At 49.4% G+C, this 21,006-nt stretch overlaps 1 protein-coding gene across 2 annotated transcripts in view; it reads left to right on the top strand.

Moving 5' to 3' along the window:
• Nucleotides 1-11,403: 11,403 nt before the first annotated feature.
• CCM2L (CCM2 like scaffold protein) overlaps nt 11,404-21,006 on the top strand; it is an 881,881-nt gene continuing 872,278 nt past the window's right edge. For both annotated transcript variants that reach the window (XR_014527168.1, XM_083507468.1), the window contains exons 1-4: nt 11,404-11,739; nt 16,765-16,932; nt 17,758-17,841; nt 18,480-18,663. Coding sequence is in view for 1 of the 2 variants with exons in the window: in XM_083507468.1 (XP_083363594.1) it covers nt 11,710-11,739; nt 16,765-16,932; nt 17,758-17,841; nt 18,480-18,663 (466 nt within the window). In the remaining variant the exon portion in view is untranslated. The remainder of the gene's footprint in view (nt 11,740-16,764; nt 16,933-17,757; nt 17,842-18,479; nt 18,664-21,006) is intronic.

Genomic DNA, 21,006 nt, shown 5'->3' with positions numbered 1-21,006 from the left:
AGTGAGCTGAAAATGGAGAAGTGGAGGGGTGCCCGGGGGAATAATAATAATTATTATTATTACAGTGGTGCCCCGCAAGACGAACGCCTCACAAGATGGAAAACTCGCTAGACGAAAGAGTTTTCCATTTTGGAGGTGCTTCGCAAGACGATTTTCCTATGGGCTTGCTTCGCAAGACGACAATGCCTTGGGAGTTCCTGTGGGGTTCCCCCCCCCCCTTTTTCTAAGCCGCTAAGCCGCTTATCAGCTGATCCGATCAGCAGATAAGCCGCTAAAAGCCGCTAATAGTGCTAATAGCGCTAATCCGCTAATCCGTCAATGGGCTTGCTTCGCAAGACGAAAAAACCGCTAGACGAAGAGAATCACAGAACGGATTCTTTTCGTCTTGCGAGGCACCACTGTATTTATTTATACCCCGCCCATCTGGCTGTGCTTCCCCAGCCACTCTGGGCAGCTTCCAACAAAATATTAAAGTACAGTAATGCATCAAACATTAAACAGGGCTGCCTCCAGATGTCTTCTAAAAGTCTGGTAGTTGTTGTTCTCTTTGACGTCTGGTGGGAGGGCGTTCCACAGAGCGGGTGCCACCACCGAGAAGGCCCTCTGCCTGGTTCCCTGTAACTTGGCTTCTTGCAAGGAGGGAACCGCCAGAAGGCCCTCAGCGCTGGACCTCAGTGTCCGGGTAGAACGATGGGGGTGGAGACGCTCCTGCAGATATACAGGACCGAAGCCGAAGTGGGACATCTGGTGGCTCAGGGGCGCTGGCATTTGCCAGACCATGCCAGGTGCAGATGTTTGTCCTGATGGAAGATCCAGTTCTCCTCTGGGCCCTGGGCTTTTTGTTCCTGCCTGACTTGTGCTGACACCTCCAGTACAGTAGATATAAGCCACTTAGGAGACCACTAAGCTAAGCTAGGCCAAACAGCACAGCAAAGGCTAAGGCTGAGGCAGGTTCTTTCCCTCTGAGAAAGGATAAGGGCCATAGCTCAGATGCAGAACATTTGCTTTTCATGCAGGAAGTCCCCAGCATTGCCAGGTAGGTCTGGGAAAGTCCTCAGGCTGAAGCCCTGCAGAGCCAGCCCAACGCTGAGCTTGATGGACCAATACTCTGGTTCACCAGAAAGCAGCTTCCCATCTCACTGAGTTCCATGGTGCCAGTTGGCAGCGTCCTGGAAGGGCTCACCCAGCTGGAGGTTTGTGATGGGGCCAGGGGCTTCCTCGCCACCACGGAATCATAGAATGGTCGAGTTGGAAGGGGCCCTCCAAAAGCCATCTAGTCCAACCCCCTGCAATGTCGGTATTGCAGCGAAAGGATCCCTGGCAGATGCCCAACTGACCTCTGCTTTGACTCTTCCATTGAGGGAAAGCTCACTTCCATCCATGTGAGTGGGACACCACCACGCAGATGTGGGCATTTAAAAAGGACCAAACTGGTTGTCAAAGGGCTTACGGTTTTAACCGAAGTGTGAAGGAAACAAACTGCTGGATGGGGCTGATGTGAACTGTAGGGCGAAACATCTGGAGGGCGCTGGGTCGGCAAAGGAGCTTGCTCGCCCGTGTGTTTGGCAGCTTGGTGATGGTTTCGTTGGCAGCTGCCATTGCTGTGCTCCAGACGTCCAGACGTCTTAGAACTTCTGGGTGCAGCCCATGTGAACCAGCTTCCCCTGGTTCAGTCTGAAGAAGGAAGGCTAAAGTCATTGGCTAATCCTCTTGTGTGTGAAACAAAATTTTAAAAATCCTTCCAGTAGCACCTTAGAGACCAACTAAGTTTGTTATTGGTACAGTATGAGCTTTCGTGTGCATGCACACTTGGTATCTAAAAAAGTGTGCATGCACACGAAAGCTCATACCAATAACAAACGTAAAGGACCCCTGACCATTAGGGCCAGTCGTGGCCAACTCTGGGGTTGCGGTGCTCATCTCGCTTTATTGGCCAAGGGAGCCGGCGTACAGCTTCCGGGTCATGTGGCCAGCAGGACTAAGCCGCTTCTGGCGAACCAGAGCAGCGCACGGAAATGCCGTTTACCTTCCCGCCAGAGCGGTACCTATTTATCTACTTGCACTTTGATGTGCTTTCAAACTGCTAGGTTGGCAGGAGCAGGGACTGAGCAACGGGAGCTCACCCCATCGCAGGGATTCAAACCGCCAACCTTCTGATCAGCAAATCCTAGGCTCTGTGGTTTAACCCACAGCGCCACCTGTGTCCCCTATAACAAACTTAGTTGGTCTCTAAGGTGCTACTGGAAGGATTTTTTGAATTTTGTTTCGACTACGGCAGACCAACACGGCTACCTACCTGTAACTAGAACCTCTTGTGTGTGTTAAGGGCGGGCAGGGGGCTGGTTTTGGTTACACAGTTATTGGGAAAGGGATTTGGCACAGGATCCTGGGAGCTCTCCAACGCTTTGTCCAAGGGCTGAAACCTAGCGCTGAAAACGAGGTCCCTAGCATAGCTCTGAATCGAATCACAGCTGCCTGCCTGCACCTTCCTCAGCAGCTGAGCTTAATTTCGCTCCCTAGAAACCGAGACTCTATTGGGAGAGCAAGAAGGAAGCAATATTGGGCCATGTAGTCATAAAGGCAAATGAGACCTGCAGTATGGGGCGGTCCCATTCACTGTGCCAGCCAGCCAGCTGTGCCCTCCTGCGTATGACTCCATTCCATTCCTTTTCCCTGCTGGTTTTCTGTCGCTTCACCCCACCTGCAAGCGTCAGTGAGCACTCCATAGCTACTCGGCCCTCAATGGGCTGTGGGCTGTTTTCGGAGGTTCCTCCACTCCCCCATATTACTTCCCCAGCCCCCAGATGATTTTTTGTACCTTAGCATTCCTCTGAAGCTGCTGATTCCTGCTGTCCATATCCTGTTGATCCAAAGAGGTGCCTAAAAGGCCTTCTGGGAACATCTATCAGAACTGCTTCCTCTGCAAGGCTGGTGCGAACCATCATTGTTTCCTGCCTGGTGAATTGGACCAGCTCTTGATGGTCTGGTCTTTTGCCCGAGATGTGCAGTTGTTGGGCTGAGGTCTTGCCACGGGTCCAATTCGAAAGGGCAGGATTCTGTGCTCTTTCTGAGGAGGGTGAAGTAGCTCAGCTGCAGAGCATCTGCACCCGAATGCAGAAGGTCTCTGGGTCAGGCGCCATTGGCATCCCTATGTGGGGCAGGGAGAGAGTCCTCCTGGAGAGCCATTGCTGACAGTACTGAGCTAGAAAGACCATTCTTCCAACTTAGTTTAAGGCAACTTCCTGTGTTCCCGGAGTTTCCAGTACAAAAAAGACAGTCATGGCCCCGAGAAATTGCACAAAACGAACAAAATACCGGTATTTCACGGTATTTCATTTGTTTTGTGCAATTTCCTGGAGTTTCAGCTTCTGTGTGCAGGCTTATGGTTGAAAAGACACGACACAAAAGGGAAAAGGAACAGGGAGGGAAGAGGAAAAATAGCAAACTCGGGCACCAGTCCTTTAAGTAAATAGTAGCCATTCTAAGCACTTGGGATGCTTACGCAGCCAGGCTGGTTCTTAAAATGCAGCAGATGCAATGTCTCCCCAATGCTACTTGTTCTGTTGAGGGGATAGTTTTGGATGGGCAAATAATCATCACCTTCATCACCACCAGAAATTCAGGAGGGCTGAAGCGGAAAGAACAAACCAAGGCAGCTTTAGGTATCTGGTGCTACATGCCCCTGTCACCCAAACCAAAGGCACCATTTCCCCTGGTGACATCTCTTGGGTGCCCAGCTGCCCCCCTCCCTACAATGGCTATGGGTTTTGATAGGGACTGAAGCTTCTGCCTGCTGGTCCTTTCTGGAAAGGGGAACATGAAGGACTGGACAGTCCTAAGCATGAGTGTGCATGTGTTTGCTCCCTCTCCTTGTGGGGAAAACGGCACGATTAGCAATGACCTTGAAACGCCCTTCTGTGGGTCTTTCAGAAGGGCTGGGGGGAGCCTCCGAGAGCTGAGTAAAGCCATTCTTTAAGATGCGCAGCATCTCTACAGCATCCTCTACATGGGGAGTTCTTGCTGGGGGAGGGGGAGATCCTGCTGGCAAAAGGAGGGGGGTCTACTCTCTATGCACTCTCGCCACGGTCTTCTCAGCCTCTGGGCTGCGAGCTCTCTCAACCTTTGCAATAATCTCAGAGTAGATCCCAAGCAGACACTCCCTCAGCCGGCCAGTGTCTTCTCTCCCCCTGGTGATGTGTACAGGTGTGTGAGTTTGGTGTGGGTGCCAGCACATGTCTCTGCATGCAAAAGGCAGTGATGGAAGGGAGATTAAAAGGAGAACACAATAGCATCCACCCTCTCTCCCCAGACTGAGGGGGTCCCCTTCTGAGTTTCTGTAGCTCGGCCATACAGCTCTCCTTGACCTGGGACAGGGAGATGGAGGTCTGCAAATGGACTGGAGCAACCCAGCCAGATGGGCGGGGTATAAATGATAAAATTATTATTGCCATGTTGGAACATCCATCTGAGATTACGGGGTGCAGCTGGGGAATCGGTGGGGATGGTGGGTGGCCAAGGAGCTTTGGAGAGAGAGGAAAAAAACAATTCCCATCATTCACAACTTTTTTCCGTTACTGTTTTGGTGTTTCATGGAAGCTGAAAATAGGGCTGACTTAACAAAACGGCGAGCGAAACCTTTGAAAAATGTATGTTTTGCTGTTACCTGGATCCTGAACGAGGCAGGCCACAATTTCCACAAGAGTGTATCGTATCCATGAGGAAATAACATCCTCAAGGTCCCAGGCCTCAGAGAGGTTAGGCTGGCCTCAACCAGAGCCAGGGCCTTCTCGGCTGCAGCTCCAAACTGGTGGAATGCTCTGTCAAAAGAGACTAGGGCCCTGCGGGACCTGCCATCTTTCCGCAGGGCCTGCAAGACAGAGTTGTTCCGCCAGGCCTTTGGTCAGGGCGCAGCCGGACTCCCTCCCCTGGCAACCTGCACATAATTCTGCATAATTGGTTGCCATCAATTTGATTTAATTAATTTTATAATGGAATATTTTTAGATTGTGTGATTATTTGACTGATTATTTTATTGTTGTTAGCCGCCCTGAGCCCGGCTTTGGCTGGGGAGGGCGGGATATAAATAAAATTTATTATTATTATTATTATTATTAAAAACCAGACCTTGTTTTGCTTCACTCTTAAGCCGTCTCTCCCCAGTTAAAAGCCACAGTGCAACCCAGAAACGAGGATTTCTGGACCAGGTTGAAGGCCCACGCGCCGAATTTTGAACCTGGGTGCTTCCGTATAGATTTAGGTCTCCCTGGGATGGTGGCACGTGTGGAAGGGGGGAGCGGCTTTGCTTTTTAAGAGAAACACTGGTTTGGGGGCGAGGGGCAGGGCAGGTGTGTCTTCAGAGGTGCTACACACACACACACACACACACACACACACACACACACACACACTTCTCAAAATGAGGATGCTGAACTCCTGGCTTACCCTGGTGCAAATTAGAAGCAGGACTGCCAGGTCAGACTTTCCCAAAAGAGGAAAGGGAGGACAAGGATGCTCTGTGGCTGTGATGTTCTGAGATAGGAGCCATTCAGTATCTTCTGTGGAGTTATGATGCTCAAGGAAAAGCTGTTTTAGAATCCAGAGCCCTGTTCAGGCTTTTTTGGCGGGGCCACTCTGATCTATGCTAGGCCAAGGAACTGGCTGACTTGGGCCAGCAGCTGACCATGGAGGAAGGGGCGGAGGACCCCACATGGACACATTCTCCCCTCCCCATCCGTGCCTCCCTCCCCTTCTCCCTCCGCCCTCCTGGGATCTGGTCCTCTCCACCACGTTCTGTACATACATCAAACGCCTCTTTCTTCTCTTGACTCTCCCACGCAGACACATGTCGGTGGGCGGGAGGAGCCGAGGATCTGTACTGAGACTCTTTTGTATACCACAAACTTTTTGTATATTTTTAATTCTGCTGCAACATGATATTAAAATTCATTTCAATAAAGCCTGCCTGGGTGAGACTCTTTCTTCTCCTTCCTCCTGCCTGCTTCTCCTCTGCAGGCAAACCACGCTTCTGATTGCCATTGGGGAATAGCATGCAATTCACTTGTGGAACTCATTGACACAAGATATGACGAGGATCACTCACTTAGATGGTTTAAAAAGAGATCAGGCTCAGCATGGGTGGGGCACTCTGGACAACCTCTTTATTGACAATTCACCCCAATTTGTTTGCAGAAAACTTGCAGGGAGATTATACTCTTTTTTTGTTTAGTTGTTTAGTCATGTCCGCCTCTTCGTGACCCCCTGGACCAGAGCATGCCAGGCACTCCTCCCTTCCACTGCCTCCCACAGTTTGGTCAAACTCATGCTGGTAGCTTCGAGAACACTGTCCAACCATCTCGTCCTCTCTCATCCCCTTCTCCTTGTGCCCCCAATCTTTCCCAAAATCAGGGTCTTTTCCAGGGAGTCTTCTCTTCTCCTGAGGTTGCCAAAGTATTGGAGCCTCAGCTTCAGGATCTGGCCTTCCACTGAGCACTCAGATTATACTCTACCCAGTGTTTATTGAGCGTTTATTCTGATTTGTTTGTGGGTAGGTCATACTACAACAGCATCTTAAGACAGCATCTTAAAAAGCAGAGACATCACCTTGCCAACAAAGGTCCGTATAGTTAAAGCTATGGTTTTCCCAGCAGTGATGTATGGAAGAGAGAGCTGGACCATAAAGAAAGCTGATCGCCGAAGAATGGATGCTTTTGAATTCTGGTGTTGGAGGAGACTCTTGAGAGTCCCATGGACTGCAAGAAGATCAAACCTCTCCATTCTGAAGGAAATCAGCCCTGAGTGCTCACTGGAAGGACAGATCCTGAAGCTGAGGCTCCAGTACATTGGCCACCTCATGAGAAGAGAAGACTCCCTGGAAAAGACCCTGATGTTGGGAAAGATGGAGGGCACAAGGAGAAGGGGACAACAGAGAACGAGATGGTGGGACAGTGTTCTCGAAGCTACCAGCATGAGTTTGACCAAACTGTGGGAGGCAGTGGAAGACAGGAGTGCCTGGCGTGCTCTGGTCCAGGGGGTCACGAAGAGTTGGACACGACTAAACGACTAAACAACAACAACAACATACTACAATGATCACTTCTCCTGGTGCAACTTCTTGTTGATCATTCATTCATCCCACACTTTTCAGAGCATCTTGGCATCGCTTTCCTCACTCCAAGAAGCCCTTTTTGGGAACGGAGGGCTTGCTTGTTTTAAAGTGGATATATTTTGCTAAAGTGCTTCAATCCATTTTAATTGCACAAAGCTAAATTTTTGGTATGCATGTGACCCTGATGGCTGAGAGCCACAATGGCTAAAGGTGAACCTCAGTGGTCCTTAGCAGTGTATCTGAGGGCAGGTTGACAAGCGCAAGCAGGATCCTAAATGCAGTCCGCAGCTCCACAAGCCAAACAGCCAATTCAATGTTGCTTCTTTAAAGGCCTAAGAAACCCAAACAGCTGCTTGCAGGGGCATTCAGAGTTTCAAGGTGGTCCAAAGTTTTAACATGCGCAAGCATTATTTGGTCATGCGCAAGCGTTATTTGTGCATGAACAAGCATTATTCGCACATGCATAAGCGTTATTTCCAGTGCACATCCGGGTCAGATGAGGCCCGTGCACATGCGCACAAGCTATTTCCAGTGCTCCTCCGACCCAGAAGTGCGCTGGAAATAGTGTGTGCGCACGTGTATGGGCACGCGCTCCCCTGCCCTCCGGCCCGCCATGCGATTGGCGCTGGAGACACCGGCCCGAGGCCTGTTAAGTTTGCTGACCCCTGGTGTAGATCTTTCTGGTGCCACCATAACTGAATAGAATGCAAAAGGAGGGGGGGAGTACATCAAAACATAAGAGGCTGCTGGATCCGGCCAGTGGCCCACCCAGCCTAGCATCCTGTTCTCAAATGCGACAGCTGCATGCCTGTAGGAAAGTGCAAGCAGGATGCGACCACAAGCGCCCTCTCTCCTTCTGGGCTTTCCAGCAACTGGCCTTCGGAATCATTGCTGCCAACATGACTAGCAGCCTTTGAAAGGCTTTTCTTCTGTACCCTCCTCCTATGCAAATGAGTTCTATAGTTTAAGTATGTACTTCCTGAAAAGGTAGTATAATAATAATAATAATAATAATAATAATAATAATAATAATAATAATAAATTTATACCCCGCCCTTCCTGGTTCAAAAACCGGGCTCAGGGCGGCTAACAACAAATTTAAAACACTTAATTGTATTAACAATTCTGTCATAAGACAAACAAGCGGGACTACAATGGCAAAAATTAAAATTTCTAATTCAAGCAGATGCCTGGGTTAAAAAAGCACAGAACACTTTCAAATAGATTGAACAACCAATGGTTTTAGCAGCAGCTCCCATGTCATTTTTCACTTACAGTATGCAGCTAGGCAGATTTGCCTCGGGTTTTCCTTTGGGGGGCAAATCCAAAGTCACTAGACAAAAAAAATGTGAGATTGGTTCTGGCTGAGGGCAACATCAATGAGAATGATGCCTAGGGATCTTGGAATCAAATCACCTCTGCAACTTAATAATAATAATAACTTATGGTCAAGCCCAGTTTGGACAAGTCCCTCTGACTCCCAGCTGCCGGAAACTCCATTGCCTTTACGTCCTGCTTGTGGGAAGCGATGTGCTCTTTAAACAGTCATGGCTTCCCCCAGAGAATTCTGGGAGCTGTAGTTAGTTAAGGGCACTGAGGGTTGTTAGGAGACCTACAATTCCCAGAATTCCCTGGGAAGAGGGCTTGATTGTTAAACCACTCTGGGAATGGTAGCACCCGGCAGGAAATAGGAGGGACCCTAATTACTCTTTGGTGAGACGCGGGTGGTGCTGTGGGTTAAACCACAGAGCCTAGGATTTGCCGATCAGAAGGTCGGCGGTTCGAATCCCCGTGACGGGGTGAGCTCCCGATGCTCAGTCCCTGCTCCTGCCAAACTAGCAGTTCGAAAGCACGTCAAAGTGCAAGTAGATAAATAGGCACCGCTCTGGTGGGAGGGTAAACGGCGTTTCCGAGCGCTGCTCTGGTTCTCCAGAAGTGGCTTAGTCCTGCTGGCCACATGACCCGGAAGCTGTATGCCGGCTCCCTTGGCCAATAAAGCGAGATGAGCGCCGCAACCCCAGAGTCAGCCACGACTGGACCTAATGCTAAGGGGTCCCTTTATCTTTTAATTACTGCACCTTTAACAAACTACTGCTGCCAGAATTCTTTGGGGTAGCCGCAGCTGTTCAAAGTGGTATCGTGGTACTTTAAATGCATGGTATGGCTTCAGCCAGAGCTGACCGGGCTGTTTTTATGGTCTTCCTTCTTCGGGGTCATTTGCAAGGTCGCAGGCCTTTATTCCAGATTAATGCAAAGATCAGATGCCTGCGACGCAGAAGAGGTCTCTTGGTGGCTACTAGCCATGATTACGCTTGTCATCTGACCGGCTCTTGGCCGGCACGCCGTCGTTTCTCATGTCCAGGCTTCCTGCCATTTCACGCAATTAAAAAGAGAGAGAGAGATAAGTTACCAGCTGCGTTCAGAGCTGTTGCCATTTCTGGACAAAGGGACAGCGCCGATCTGTTGCAGGAGGGGAGAGGAGGTGCCGATTCCCAACATTTCTCCCCAAGGAGAGAAAAACAAAATCATCTGTTGTTGTAGGGTTGGGAGGCGAGTGCTCAATGCCTTCTCGCATTCTGCCTCAGCGCTGTGAAAGAAGTCCCTGGATGAAATCCGAATGCGCTCTTCACATTGTCACAGCGCTGGCTCTTTGGCAAGGAGGGAGAGCAGAGTAGGGCCGTAGCTCAGGAGGAAAGCCTTTGCATGCAGAACACCTCCTTCCTGCACTCCCATTCCCTTCCTGGTACTGCTGCTTAAAAAAAGAGTTCAGGTAAGAAGACAGGGAGCCATTGCCAGCCGGAGTCGACAGCACACCAAGCTTGTTTTTGTTTGGGACCTTTATAATAATAAATAAAGAATAATTTTTTATTTATATCCTGCCCTTCCCGGTTCAGAAAACTGGGCTCAGTGCAGCTAACAACAAATTTAAAACACTTAATTGATGCAACAAAAAACAGCATAAAACGTGAATAACGATCAATTCAGAATTCAAGAATCAATTTAGGGGGGAAATCCATCCAATAAACATTAGATGATCACCAGGGCTAGCTGGCTAAGTTAGTGCTATTTGGGCCAGCAAGGAGACCAGGGGGAAATTAGCTGTGGGATCCCAGAGCAGGTAATCTTCATAAAAAGGGGAGGGGGAGGGAAGGAAGGGGAATAAAAGATCAGGCACAGTTCAAGTTGAAAGCCAGGCGGAATAGCTCTGTCTTACAGGTCCTGTGGAAGGAAGTTAAGTCCTGCAGGGCCCTGGTCTCCTGGGACAGAGCATTCCACCAGGTTGGAGCCATCACTGAGAAGACCCTGGCCCTGGTGGAGGATATTCTGATTTCCTTAGGGCCCGGGACCTCTAAACTATGATCACTGCCTTCCCACCACACACACAAAATAAAGGCAGCTTATAATGAATCAAATCACAACAAGGGAAATAAGGGGAGATAGGCATAGCTTAGTGCCACATTCGCCAACCTGGTGCCCTCCAGCTGTTTTGGACTACAATCCCCATCAGCCCCAGCCAGCAGAGTGGATTCCCATGTACCTCCCACACCCAGGAGATTCCATTCTTCCTGACTTTTGCAGCATAGGAGGGTTGGACTAGATGACCCTCAGAACCCTTTCCAACTCTACAGTTTTGTGACTCTGACTTGACTGTTTCCAGGCTCGTCCTCACTTCCACCCATCCCATACCTAGAAGGCACGGGTCCAAGCAGTTTTGCTTTCTCCCGGAAAGCCCATTCTTTAGCACTGAAAAAGTAAAGGTAAAGGGACCCCTGACCGTTAGGTCCAGTTGCGAACGACTCTGGAGTTGTGGCGCTCATCTCGCTTTACTAGCCAAGGGAGCCGGCGTACAGCTTCCGAGTCATGTGGCCAGCATGACTAAGCTGCTTCTGGCGAACCAGAGCAGCGCATGGAAACGCCGTTTACCCTCCCGCTGGAGCGGTACCTATTTATCTACTTGCACTTTGACGTGCTTTTGAACTGCTAGGTTGGCAGAAGCAGGGACCGAGTAACGGGAGCTCACCCTGTCGCGGGGATTCGAACCGCCGACCTTCTGATCGGCAAGTCCTAGGCTCTGTGGTTTAACCCACAGCGCCACCCGCGTCCCTCTTTAGCACTAAATCAGAGCAAATGTCAATCTGGATAAAACATAGTTGGCACTTGCTGTGTTTCAGCAGTAAACAGTGGGTTTACCCAGGGGAAAGTGCCAGGGCAAGAGGAATTGTGGATGAACCCAGAAACTTGACGCTGCCTTGTTAGTCCACCCCCCCCAACTGAGGTTTTTGGACAGAGGTTGGGTGGCAACCTAGGAGGGATTCTTTAGCTGTGGTTCCTGCATTGCTGAGGGTTGGTATGGATGACCTTGGGGGTTCCCTCTCAATTCTACACTTCGATCCTTCTCTGACATCCAAAAGCCCCTCCGAGCCCCTTGCTGTTCCACAGCAGCTCCCATCTGCTTATCAATCCCAGGAGGGGCAGGAACTTGGCGACTTGACATCAGGGCCGGTCGCTTGGTGGAGTTTCCGACACAGGATGGAGGAAACAAAGGATGGCTGGCGTAAAGGAAAAGCCGCCTTCCTGGGGCAGGAGCAGAGCGAGGACGAGGCATGGAGCACGAAGCAAAGAAAGGCAAGAAGGTGAGTGCGGGGGGGGGGGCAAATGCCGTATGGGGGTGATTTTCTGTGAATGGGGGTGTTGGGTGCTTTATGGGGTGAAGGGATGACACACATCAGTTTCCACCTCTCCAACCTGACCTGATGAGGAAGGCTGAGTTGTGTTTCTGGGTGCAAAACAGATCCTTGGATCTCTTAAGGGAGCCGGCAACAGCCAAGTGTATAGTCCAGGTTATGGGTAGGCAATTAAGGCCCAGGGGCTGGATGCGGCCCAATCACCTTCTCAATCTGGCCCGCGGACAGTCCGGGAATCAGCGTGTTTTTACATGAGTAGAATGTGTCCTTTTGTTTAAAATGCATGTCTGGGTTATTTGTGGGGTCTGCCTGGTGTTTTTACATGAGTAGAATGTGTGCTTTTATTTCAAATGCATCTCTGGGTTATTTGTGGATCATAGGAATTCGTTCATTTCCCCCCCCCCCCCCAAAAAAAAATAGTCTGGCCCCCACAAGGTCTGAGGGACAGTGGACCAGCCCCCTGCTGAAAAAGTTTGCTGACCCCTGGTCCAGGTGTTTCAGACTAAAACTCCCATGTGTTGTAGTCTAAAATATCCGTCAGGCACCAGGGTGGCATGGGCTGCGTAAGGTGTTCAGGGAACCCCAAGTTGAGTGCCAGGGTTTGCAAAAATAAGTGCAATGCATCAGAGCAAACAGAGTAGAATCATAGAATCATAGAGTTGGAAGAGACCACAAGGGCCATCGAGTCCAACCCCCTGCCAAGCAGGAAACACCATCAGAGCACTCCTGACATATGGTTGTCAAGCCTCTGCTTAAAGACCTCCAAAGGAGGAGACTCCACCACACTCCTTGGCAGAAAATTCCACTGTCGAACAGCTCTTACTGTCAGGAAGTTCTTCCTAATGTTGAGGTGGAATCTTCTTTCTTGTAGTTTGGATCCATTGCTCCGTGTCCGCTTCTCTGGAGCAGCAGAAAACAACCTTTCTCCCTCCTCTATGTGACATCCTTTTATATATTTGAACATGGCTATCATATCACCCCTTCACCTCCTCTTCTCCAGGCTAAACATGCCCAGCTCCCTTAGCCGTTCCTCATAAGGCATCGTTTCCAGGTAACTTTAATCAGGGGTGTAGGAGGGGGGACAGCGGGGGCGGGGCAGCCTGGGTGACACTCCAGGGGGTGACAAGAAGGCCTCTGCCTTCCCCCAGCTGTAGAGCGGCCGAGGGTACGCACAGTCCATATGGGCGCCACTCACACGGCGTCCGTACGGGCTGCCGCTCTCGCACGCCGTCCATATGGGCGTCCGTACAGGCTACCGTGCGTGCGCACTCCATACGGGATGCCGCACATGCGCAGTCCGTACGGGATGATGCTCGTGGTTGCCGTGTAAGCGGCAGAGCGTACAGAAGCTGCGAGTGAGCGGCATCCCATACGGAGTGTGCATGTGCGGCATTCCCTACGGACTGCGCATATGCAGTATTCCACATGGAGTGCACACGCATGGGATGCTGCACATGCGCGGTCTGTATGGGATGCTGTCTAGGTTTGTCATTGCTTTTCTAAAACACTTAATTGATGCAACAAAAAACAGCATAAAATACAGTATAAAACATGAATAGCAATAAATTCAGAATTCAAAAATCAATTTAGAGGGGAAATCCATCCAATAAACACTGGACGATCACCAGGGCTAGCTGGCTAAATTAGTCCTATTTGGGCCAGCGAGGAGACCAGGGGAGAATTAGCTGTGGGATCCCAGAGCGGGTGATCTTCATAAAAAGGGGAGGGAACTGAGGCGAACAGGCATTGAACTGACCCTGCAAGTCCCAGGACTCAGCCCAGGCTCATTTCGAGCCTTGCAGAATCTTTTCAAGAGAAGCGAATGTGCTTGCCGTTCTTGGTTTAGCTTTAGGAATTGAGGGAGGGGAGCAATGATGTCTTCTCCCCCGCCCTGCCCACATCCTGAGCAGATGGGTCTGGGTGGCCTTTCCCCACCCTGTCACAGTTCCAGCACCATCCGAAGCCTCTGGGGATACATTTCCCCTCCAGCTGTCCAAGGCGAAGCCCAGCTGTCAGCCTGGGCTCCTGGCTGAAAAAACAGCAGCAGCCGATCCCAAGGCCGGCATGTTAAATTGGTTTGCTTGGGCATCACCCATGGGGCAAAGAGAAGGCAGTTGTTGGGTGCCCAAAGCAGGTGGTCCCAATGTCTCCCCTGCCTCCACTCTAACTGTCTAGAGCAGGGGTCCCAAAACTAAGGCCCATGGGACAGATAAGGCCCAAGGACTCGTTTATCCGGCCCACAGTTACCCCCACCACCCGCTCTTACCCGCGCTGTGCTGCGCGGCTGCCCACTTCTGGGTCGGAGGAGCACCGGAAATTGCTTGTGCACATGTGCAAGCATTATTTGCACATGCACAAGTGTTATTCGCACATGTGCAAGTGTTATTTGTGCATGCACAAGTGTTATTTGCACATGTGCAAGCGTTATTTGCACATGCACAAGCATTATTTGCAGTGCACATCTGGGTCAGAGGAGGCCCGTGCACATGCGTAGAAGCTATTTCCGATGCTCCTCTGACCCAGAGGTGTGCTGGAAATAGCGTATGTGCAAGCGTATGGGCATGCACTCCCCTGCCCTCCGGCCCACTGTGTGATCGGCGCTGGAGACACCGGCCCGAGGCGCGGCAAGTTTGCTGACCCCTGGTTTAGAGGTTTCCTGATCCATCATAAGGTTTTCCAGTTCAAGCCCCACAGAAGTGAACGGGAGCTGCAAAAGATCCCACATCAGTGAGATTTTTGCACAGGGAAATTTCCCCAGGGGTGTGTGTCATATCTGCAAACCCCTGCACCCGAAGGATCCATCCACCTCACTTTGTGGCCAGGTGACCTGTTGATGGAGAATTCATCCTGATTTGTTTGCAGGGAGTTTGGGTAACACCGGCTGTTTAATGAACGTGCATTGCAATTTGTTTGCGATGGTTATCTTAATGCAGTGGTTCCTGAACTTTTTTGAGCTGCCTCCCCCTTGGCTCCATAAATGTCGTGGACCCCGGTGCCCTCTATCCTATAGAAAGCATCATCCAGAATAGTGGTTTGCATGTTATAATAATAATAATTTATTATTTATACCCCACCCATCTGGCTGGGTTTCCCCAACCACTCTGGGCGGCTTCCAACAAAGTATTAAAATACAGTTGTCTGTCAAACATTGAAAGCTTCCCTAAACAGGGCTGCCTTCAGATGTCTTCTAATCTAAAAGTCTGGTAGTAGCTGTTCTCTTTCACACCTGATGGGAGGGCATTCCACAGGGTGGGTGCCACCACCGAGAAGGCCCTCTGCCTGGTTCCCTGTAACCTCACTTCTCGCAATGAGGGAACCGCCAGAAGGCCCTCGGTGCTGGACCTCAGTGTCTGGGCAGAACGATGGGGGTGGAGACACTCCTTCGGGTATACTGGACCGAGGCCATTTAGGGCTTTCAAGGTCAGCACCAACACTTTGAATTGTGCTCGGAAACATACTGAGAGCCAATGCAGATCTCTCAGGACCGGTGTTATGTGGTTTCGGCAGCCACTCCCAGTCACCAGTCTAGCTGCCTCATTCTGGATTAGTTGTAGTTTCCGGGTCACCTTCAAAGGTAGCCCCACTAAGGAAAATAATAACGGTAAAATTCAAAGCAGCGACAATTAATTGCACAAAATCCAATTAAAACAATTAAATTCAATTAAAACTGATGATTTCGAAGTCTGATAGTCATTGACCTCTCATGCCCCCTACCTCTTAGGGTCTCCCACTGCCCCCCCCCAGGAGTCGCTACTACCCACCCGAGGAAACCACGGGCTCTTTTTAAAGGAAAGGGCTGGTGCTGTGATGCTTTTATGATGATATGTATGTTTCAATAGATTATAGATAAATTCTATTGATGCCTGGAATTGGTGCCTGGAAAGCATGGGACGAAAGGTAAATGTGGGTGAGCCCCTAACGTGTGGAACTGGATGAGATTAGCTGGAAACTGAGGCAAAACTTCTGGAGAGAGGAAGGAGCTACCTAGTTGCTTTCTGGGAATGTAAGAGAAGGGTCTGTGTGGGGTGACAGAGCCCGGGTTTCCTCGCCCGGTATCCTTCCTTCCTGTTGATTGCTGTAGCAGGAGCAAAGATAAATAATGCAAAATAGCAATGATATGCAAATTGCATTCAATTAGGCTGCAGGCTTTTTATTTCCTTGATACAGAACTTAATTTGGCCTTCTGGCAGAGAGCGCGCTCGGAGCCATCTGCATTCATCACGGAGTCTGGACGAAGCCATGGAATCATAGCATTGTAGGGTTGGGAGGGACTCCCAAAGGTCATCTATTCCAACCCCCTGCAGTGCAGGAACTTCAGCTAAAGCATCCCTGACAGATGGCCATCCAACCTCTGCTTGAAAACCTCCACCACCTTCTGAGGGAATCTGCTCCACAATCCACGGTCAAACCGCTCCTAGTGTCAGAAAGTTATTCTCAATGTTTAGTCGAAATCTCCTTTCTCGTCATTTGAATCCATTGATTCAAGCCTTACTGTGCTGGTCCCGTGGGTCAACCGAGAGGCGAGGTCCGAGTCCAGTCCAAGGTCGAAGGAGCAATATGGAGGCAGTCCGTAAAAGCTGAAGCTGGGTGCAGGGCAGGGAGTCTGGTGAGGTCAGAAGCGATGGCAGGAGAGCAGGACAGGGTGCCGGCAGGAACTGGCAACCTACAAAGTTGCTCCCGCAACTAGGGACTGGGGCTGGCTGGCTTTTATCTGCCCTGAGGCATAGGGCAGCCCCGATCCTCAGGTGACTCGCCTCTCCTGGCCTGGAGGCAGGCATTCCTCCTGCGGGAACTTAGTTCCCTCCACCTCAGCCCAGGATTGCATCGGCTTACTTTGCTGCTGCATCGCACTGTTGGCTCATGTTTGCAACGAGGGCATCTGCCGGCATCTGGGCCGCCTGCAGCCCGTTCTCCATCACCCTCCTGTTGCGACTTTACTGACGGGGGCTCTGCTTCTGCCTGCTTCCCCAACAGGGCTTCGTGTCACCGATCAAGAGGCTCGTCTTCCCAAAGGCAGCCCGAAGGCAGGCCCTCAAGAGCAGCCTCTGCCGCCGCCCTCTTCACTCTGTCCCGCTCTACCCTCCGGACTATCTCATCGACCCTCAGATCCTCCTGCACGACTACGTGGAAAAGGAAGTGAAGGTGAGGGTGCCCAAGGGGCAGAGTGCGGAACTTGCTGGTGTCAACGCAGCAACTGAGGACCATGTGATAAATTTTCTGCCAGTGTGGATTTTGAGAGGAGGGTTTTCCCCTTGGCTCTGCATTTGTGAGAACTCAAGCTTTAAGTGTGCTATACCTTATGTTCCTTTGCAATTAAAACTTCTAAACTATTTGACAGCCTAAATCACGAAAACATCCCAAAATGATGCAATGTATGTTCTGGATCTGCATCATCATCATCATCATCATCATCATCATAATTTATTACTTATACCCTGCCCATCTGTCCGGGCCTCCCCAGCCACTCTGGACGGCTTTCAATAAAATATTAAAATACAGTAATGCATCAAACATTCAAAGCTTCCCTAAACAGGGCTGCCTTCAGATGTCTTCTGAAAGTCTGGTAGTTGTTGTTCTCTTTGACATCTGGTGGGAGGGCGTTCCACAGGGCGGGTGCCACTACCGAGAAGGCCCTCTGACTGGTTCCCTGTGACTTGGCTTCTCGCAGCAAGGGAACTGCCAGAAGGCCCTCGGAGCTGGACCTCAGTGTCCAGACTGAGCAATGGGGGTGGAGACGCTCCTTCAGGTATACTGACCGAGGCCATTTAGGGCTTTAAAGGTCAGCACCAACACTTTTAATTGTGCTCGGAAACGTACTGGGAGACAATGTAGGTCTTTCAATCTGTCCTCCTCACCACAGATCCATCCAGACAGACCCCTCTGCTTTCAGCATGGAACCATCACTTAGGAGATTCCTGCCTCAGCCTTGTCCCACTTTATCGTGGCTTCTTATCTCTTTATCTCCAGTTTTTAGGTCATCTGACTTGGGTAACGACTTCCTTGAACCCCTCCAGCCGCGACGAGCTGTTGCAGCTACTGGACACCGCAAGGGTAACCTTCCAATGTACTTCAATGCGCTTTGGTGTTGTTCAATTAACAGTCCTATGCTTGAAACGGAAACTTGGGAGCATGCAAAGGGATGCAGAGGTGCTGAAGAGACTTGCGACAGGCGCCCCTAGGGAGAACCACTAGGATGAAGAAGTTATGTCGCCATGTCTCGGCTGCCAAAATAACTTGGCCACCTGGGATGCTATATATCCCAGGTGCTCCAGCCCAGGTGACAAAGCCTCTTGGGCCAATCCTTCTAATCCCTTTCTGAAGCTACCTGTCTGGCGGTCATCATCAGCACAGCATAAGCATGTATGTTTAGGCTCAGAGACTATTCTGCCTTTCGCTGTGTTGTGTGGCTTGGCTGACTTGCCTGAGTTATCTGAGTCAATTTCATAGAAGTGTGGAGTTGGGAGGAAGCCCAAGGCTCGTCTAGTCTAACCCCCTGTGCTTTTCTGCATTGATGGGATGGCCTCATAGTCCAGATTCCCCCAACGTGGAGTCCTCTAGGGGCTGATGGGAGTTGTGGTCCAGAGCAGCTGGCCTGGAGGACCACAGCTTGGGGAAGTCCTTCCCAGGGATGCAAAACTGGGCAACATTTAATGGGTTCCCACCTCCTTTTTGCTCCACCTTTCCTGCAGCAACTGAAGGAGCTTTCTCTGAAGACAACCCCGGAGCAGGATAGCATCTTGAGCCTTTCGGCCCGCTGCCTGCTTCTTACCTGGAGGGACAACGAGGAACTCATCCTGAGGATCCCCACCCACGAAATTGCAGCCGCCTCCTACCTGCGGGACGATGCCCTGCACCTCCTGGTGCTCAAAACAGGTGTGGGTCGGTTCAGGTAACCTGGAGGATTCCTGGCTACAGGATTCCCACCTGGTTGAAAATGGATCAGGCCACTTCCAAGCCATGGGCCTCAGGGCAGAATGCGTGTTTCTGCATGTGCTGGCTCAGTTGGTACACACTATTTGCGATATCTTTCCCCTTTTCTCTTGCAATAATTTTTTTTTAATACCTTATATACATTTTTATTTTAAAAAATTAACATATCACTTCCAACAGTCATACAACATATCTTCTCATCTTATACAGTATTTTGGACTTCCATCAACACCTCTGATGAGTTTCCGTTTTTATCACTTATTCCGCATTTCTTACATATAATTATCCTTAACTAATAATAATAATAATAATAATAATAATGAATTTTATTTATATCCCGCCCTCCCCAGCCGAAGCCGGGCTCAGGGCGCCTGACAACAATCAAATAATGCAACCCCCTAAAAACATTTCATTATAAAAATTAATTAAAATCAAATTGAAGGCAACCGTTAAGCAAAAATTCTATGCAGATTGCCAAAGGAGGTTCTCTTCTTGCAATATTTCAAATAATCCACCTTACAAAACTTCTTTTCTCTTGCAATAATTTTTATTGGCGTTTTTATGGAATTGATACAAAGAAGTACCAAGAACAAGTCAAAACATTTCCCTCTAATTTCTCCTGAGTTCAGGGGTTCGGCCAGGATAACAGGCTCTCCTCGGCTGTAATGTGTGAACGCGCAGGATTTGCTCACCTGGTTACTTATAGCAGCGTGGGTCTTCCATTCCCAAAACACAACCTTATTTTGCAACGAGTTGTTGCCAACTTGAGAGCAAATGAGCATTGCTATCTCCCAGCCTAACCTGCTTCACAAGGTTGTTCTGAGGTTAGACCAAGAGAAATCCATTCACTATTATCCTGACAGGTTAGAGATAAGCAAATACAGCCTCTTCTCCATTGGAGTTCCCTAAGCGCCACCGCTTGTCGTGGATAAAATCAGAAAATTGCAGAGGCGGAAGGGACCCAGGGGGTCATCTAGATCAACCCCCCCTGCAATGCAGGAAAACTTAAAAAACTTAAGTTTTCTGCTTAAAAACTTCCAAAGGAAAAAGAGTCCACCACCTTCCGAGGGAGTCTGTGTTAGAGTTGTTCCCTGATCTGGACCTTGCGTACGAATGGTGTGTCTCCACTGCAGTAAAGGGCTTCAAAGTTTTACTGCGGTTCAATAAACTTTCCTCGCTCTGGTCCCAAAAGGAAATCCCAAGCTTGTTCTTCCTTGCAGAACTTCTCTGCAATGAGCTGCTGCTTCTACAGTGGAACCTCAGTTTTCGAACGTAATCCGTTCCGGAAGACGGTTCGACACCTGAAATGTTCAAAAACCGAGGCACAGAGGGCTGTTGGCAAATTGAATTGAGTTAGCAAAATTGACGGATTTAATAAAGCATAAACCCAAAACTATGGTACAGAAACAATGGGAATGTTTAAATGAATATTTATACAAGCAGGGCTCAAATGCAAAAGTTGTGCTTAGACTAACCTTGTGAAGAATATAAAGAATACAAAGATTTGATGGATTATGAAAGAACTAATATTTTAACTAGGATTTATATATTGTATATATTTGGTATTATTGATTATGAAAAATATTTCTTTTTCTTTTCTTATTTTCTTTTCTTTTTTTCTTTTTTCTTTTTTCTTTTTTCTTTTATCTTTTGTCTTTTGTCTTTTTTTTCTTTTCGAGTCTGCATTTTGGAAAATACATAGACAAATGTGTTTACAATGTTATGTATGGACTTTTGTTTCGATTTCCTTTTTCTACTTATTTTCTTGTAATATATAATAAATAAATAAAAATTTTAAAAAGAGAGAGAAAACTGAAAAACACACAGCGGAAGCCATTCGACTTCCAAGCCGCGTTCGGAAGCGGAAGCATTTACTTCCGGGTTTGTGGCGTTCGGGTTCCGAAACGTTCGTCAACAGAGACGTTTGAGAACCGAGGTTCCACTGTACTAGGTGTTATGGACTGTTTGGACGCAGAGGAAGGATGGAAGGCAGCAGCTGGGGAACCCCCGAGGGAAGAAAACTCAGAGCCAGGGGGTTGGGGGTGGGATGGTGATGAGTGGTCAAAGGGAGAAACGGGAGAGGACTGAGAGGAGGAGAAGGTTCCAGCAGCATTTAGTGAGCTTTTCTTGGACACTGTACTTCTGCAGATGCAGCCTAGAATTGTTGTTGTTTAGTCGTTTAGTCGTGTCCGACTCTTTGTGCCCCCCTGGACCAGAGCACGCCAGGCACTCCTGTCTTCCACTGCCTCCCGCAGTTTGGTCAAACTCATGCTGGTAGCTTCAAGA

This window comes from Podarcis liolepis, assembly GCF_965112155.1.
Source record: "Podarcis liolepis genome assembly, chromosome: 6".
Classification (NCBI taxonomy): domain Eukaryota; kingdom Metazoa; phylum Chordata; class Lepidosauria; order Squamata; family Lacertidae; genus Podarcis; species Podarcis liolepis.
The sequence above is the reverse complement of the archived record's forward strand: the minus strand, read 5'-3'. Positions and strand labels throughout refer to the sequence as shown.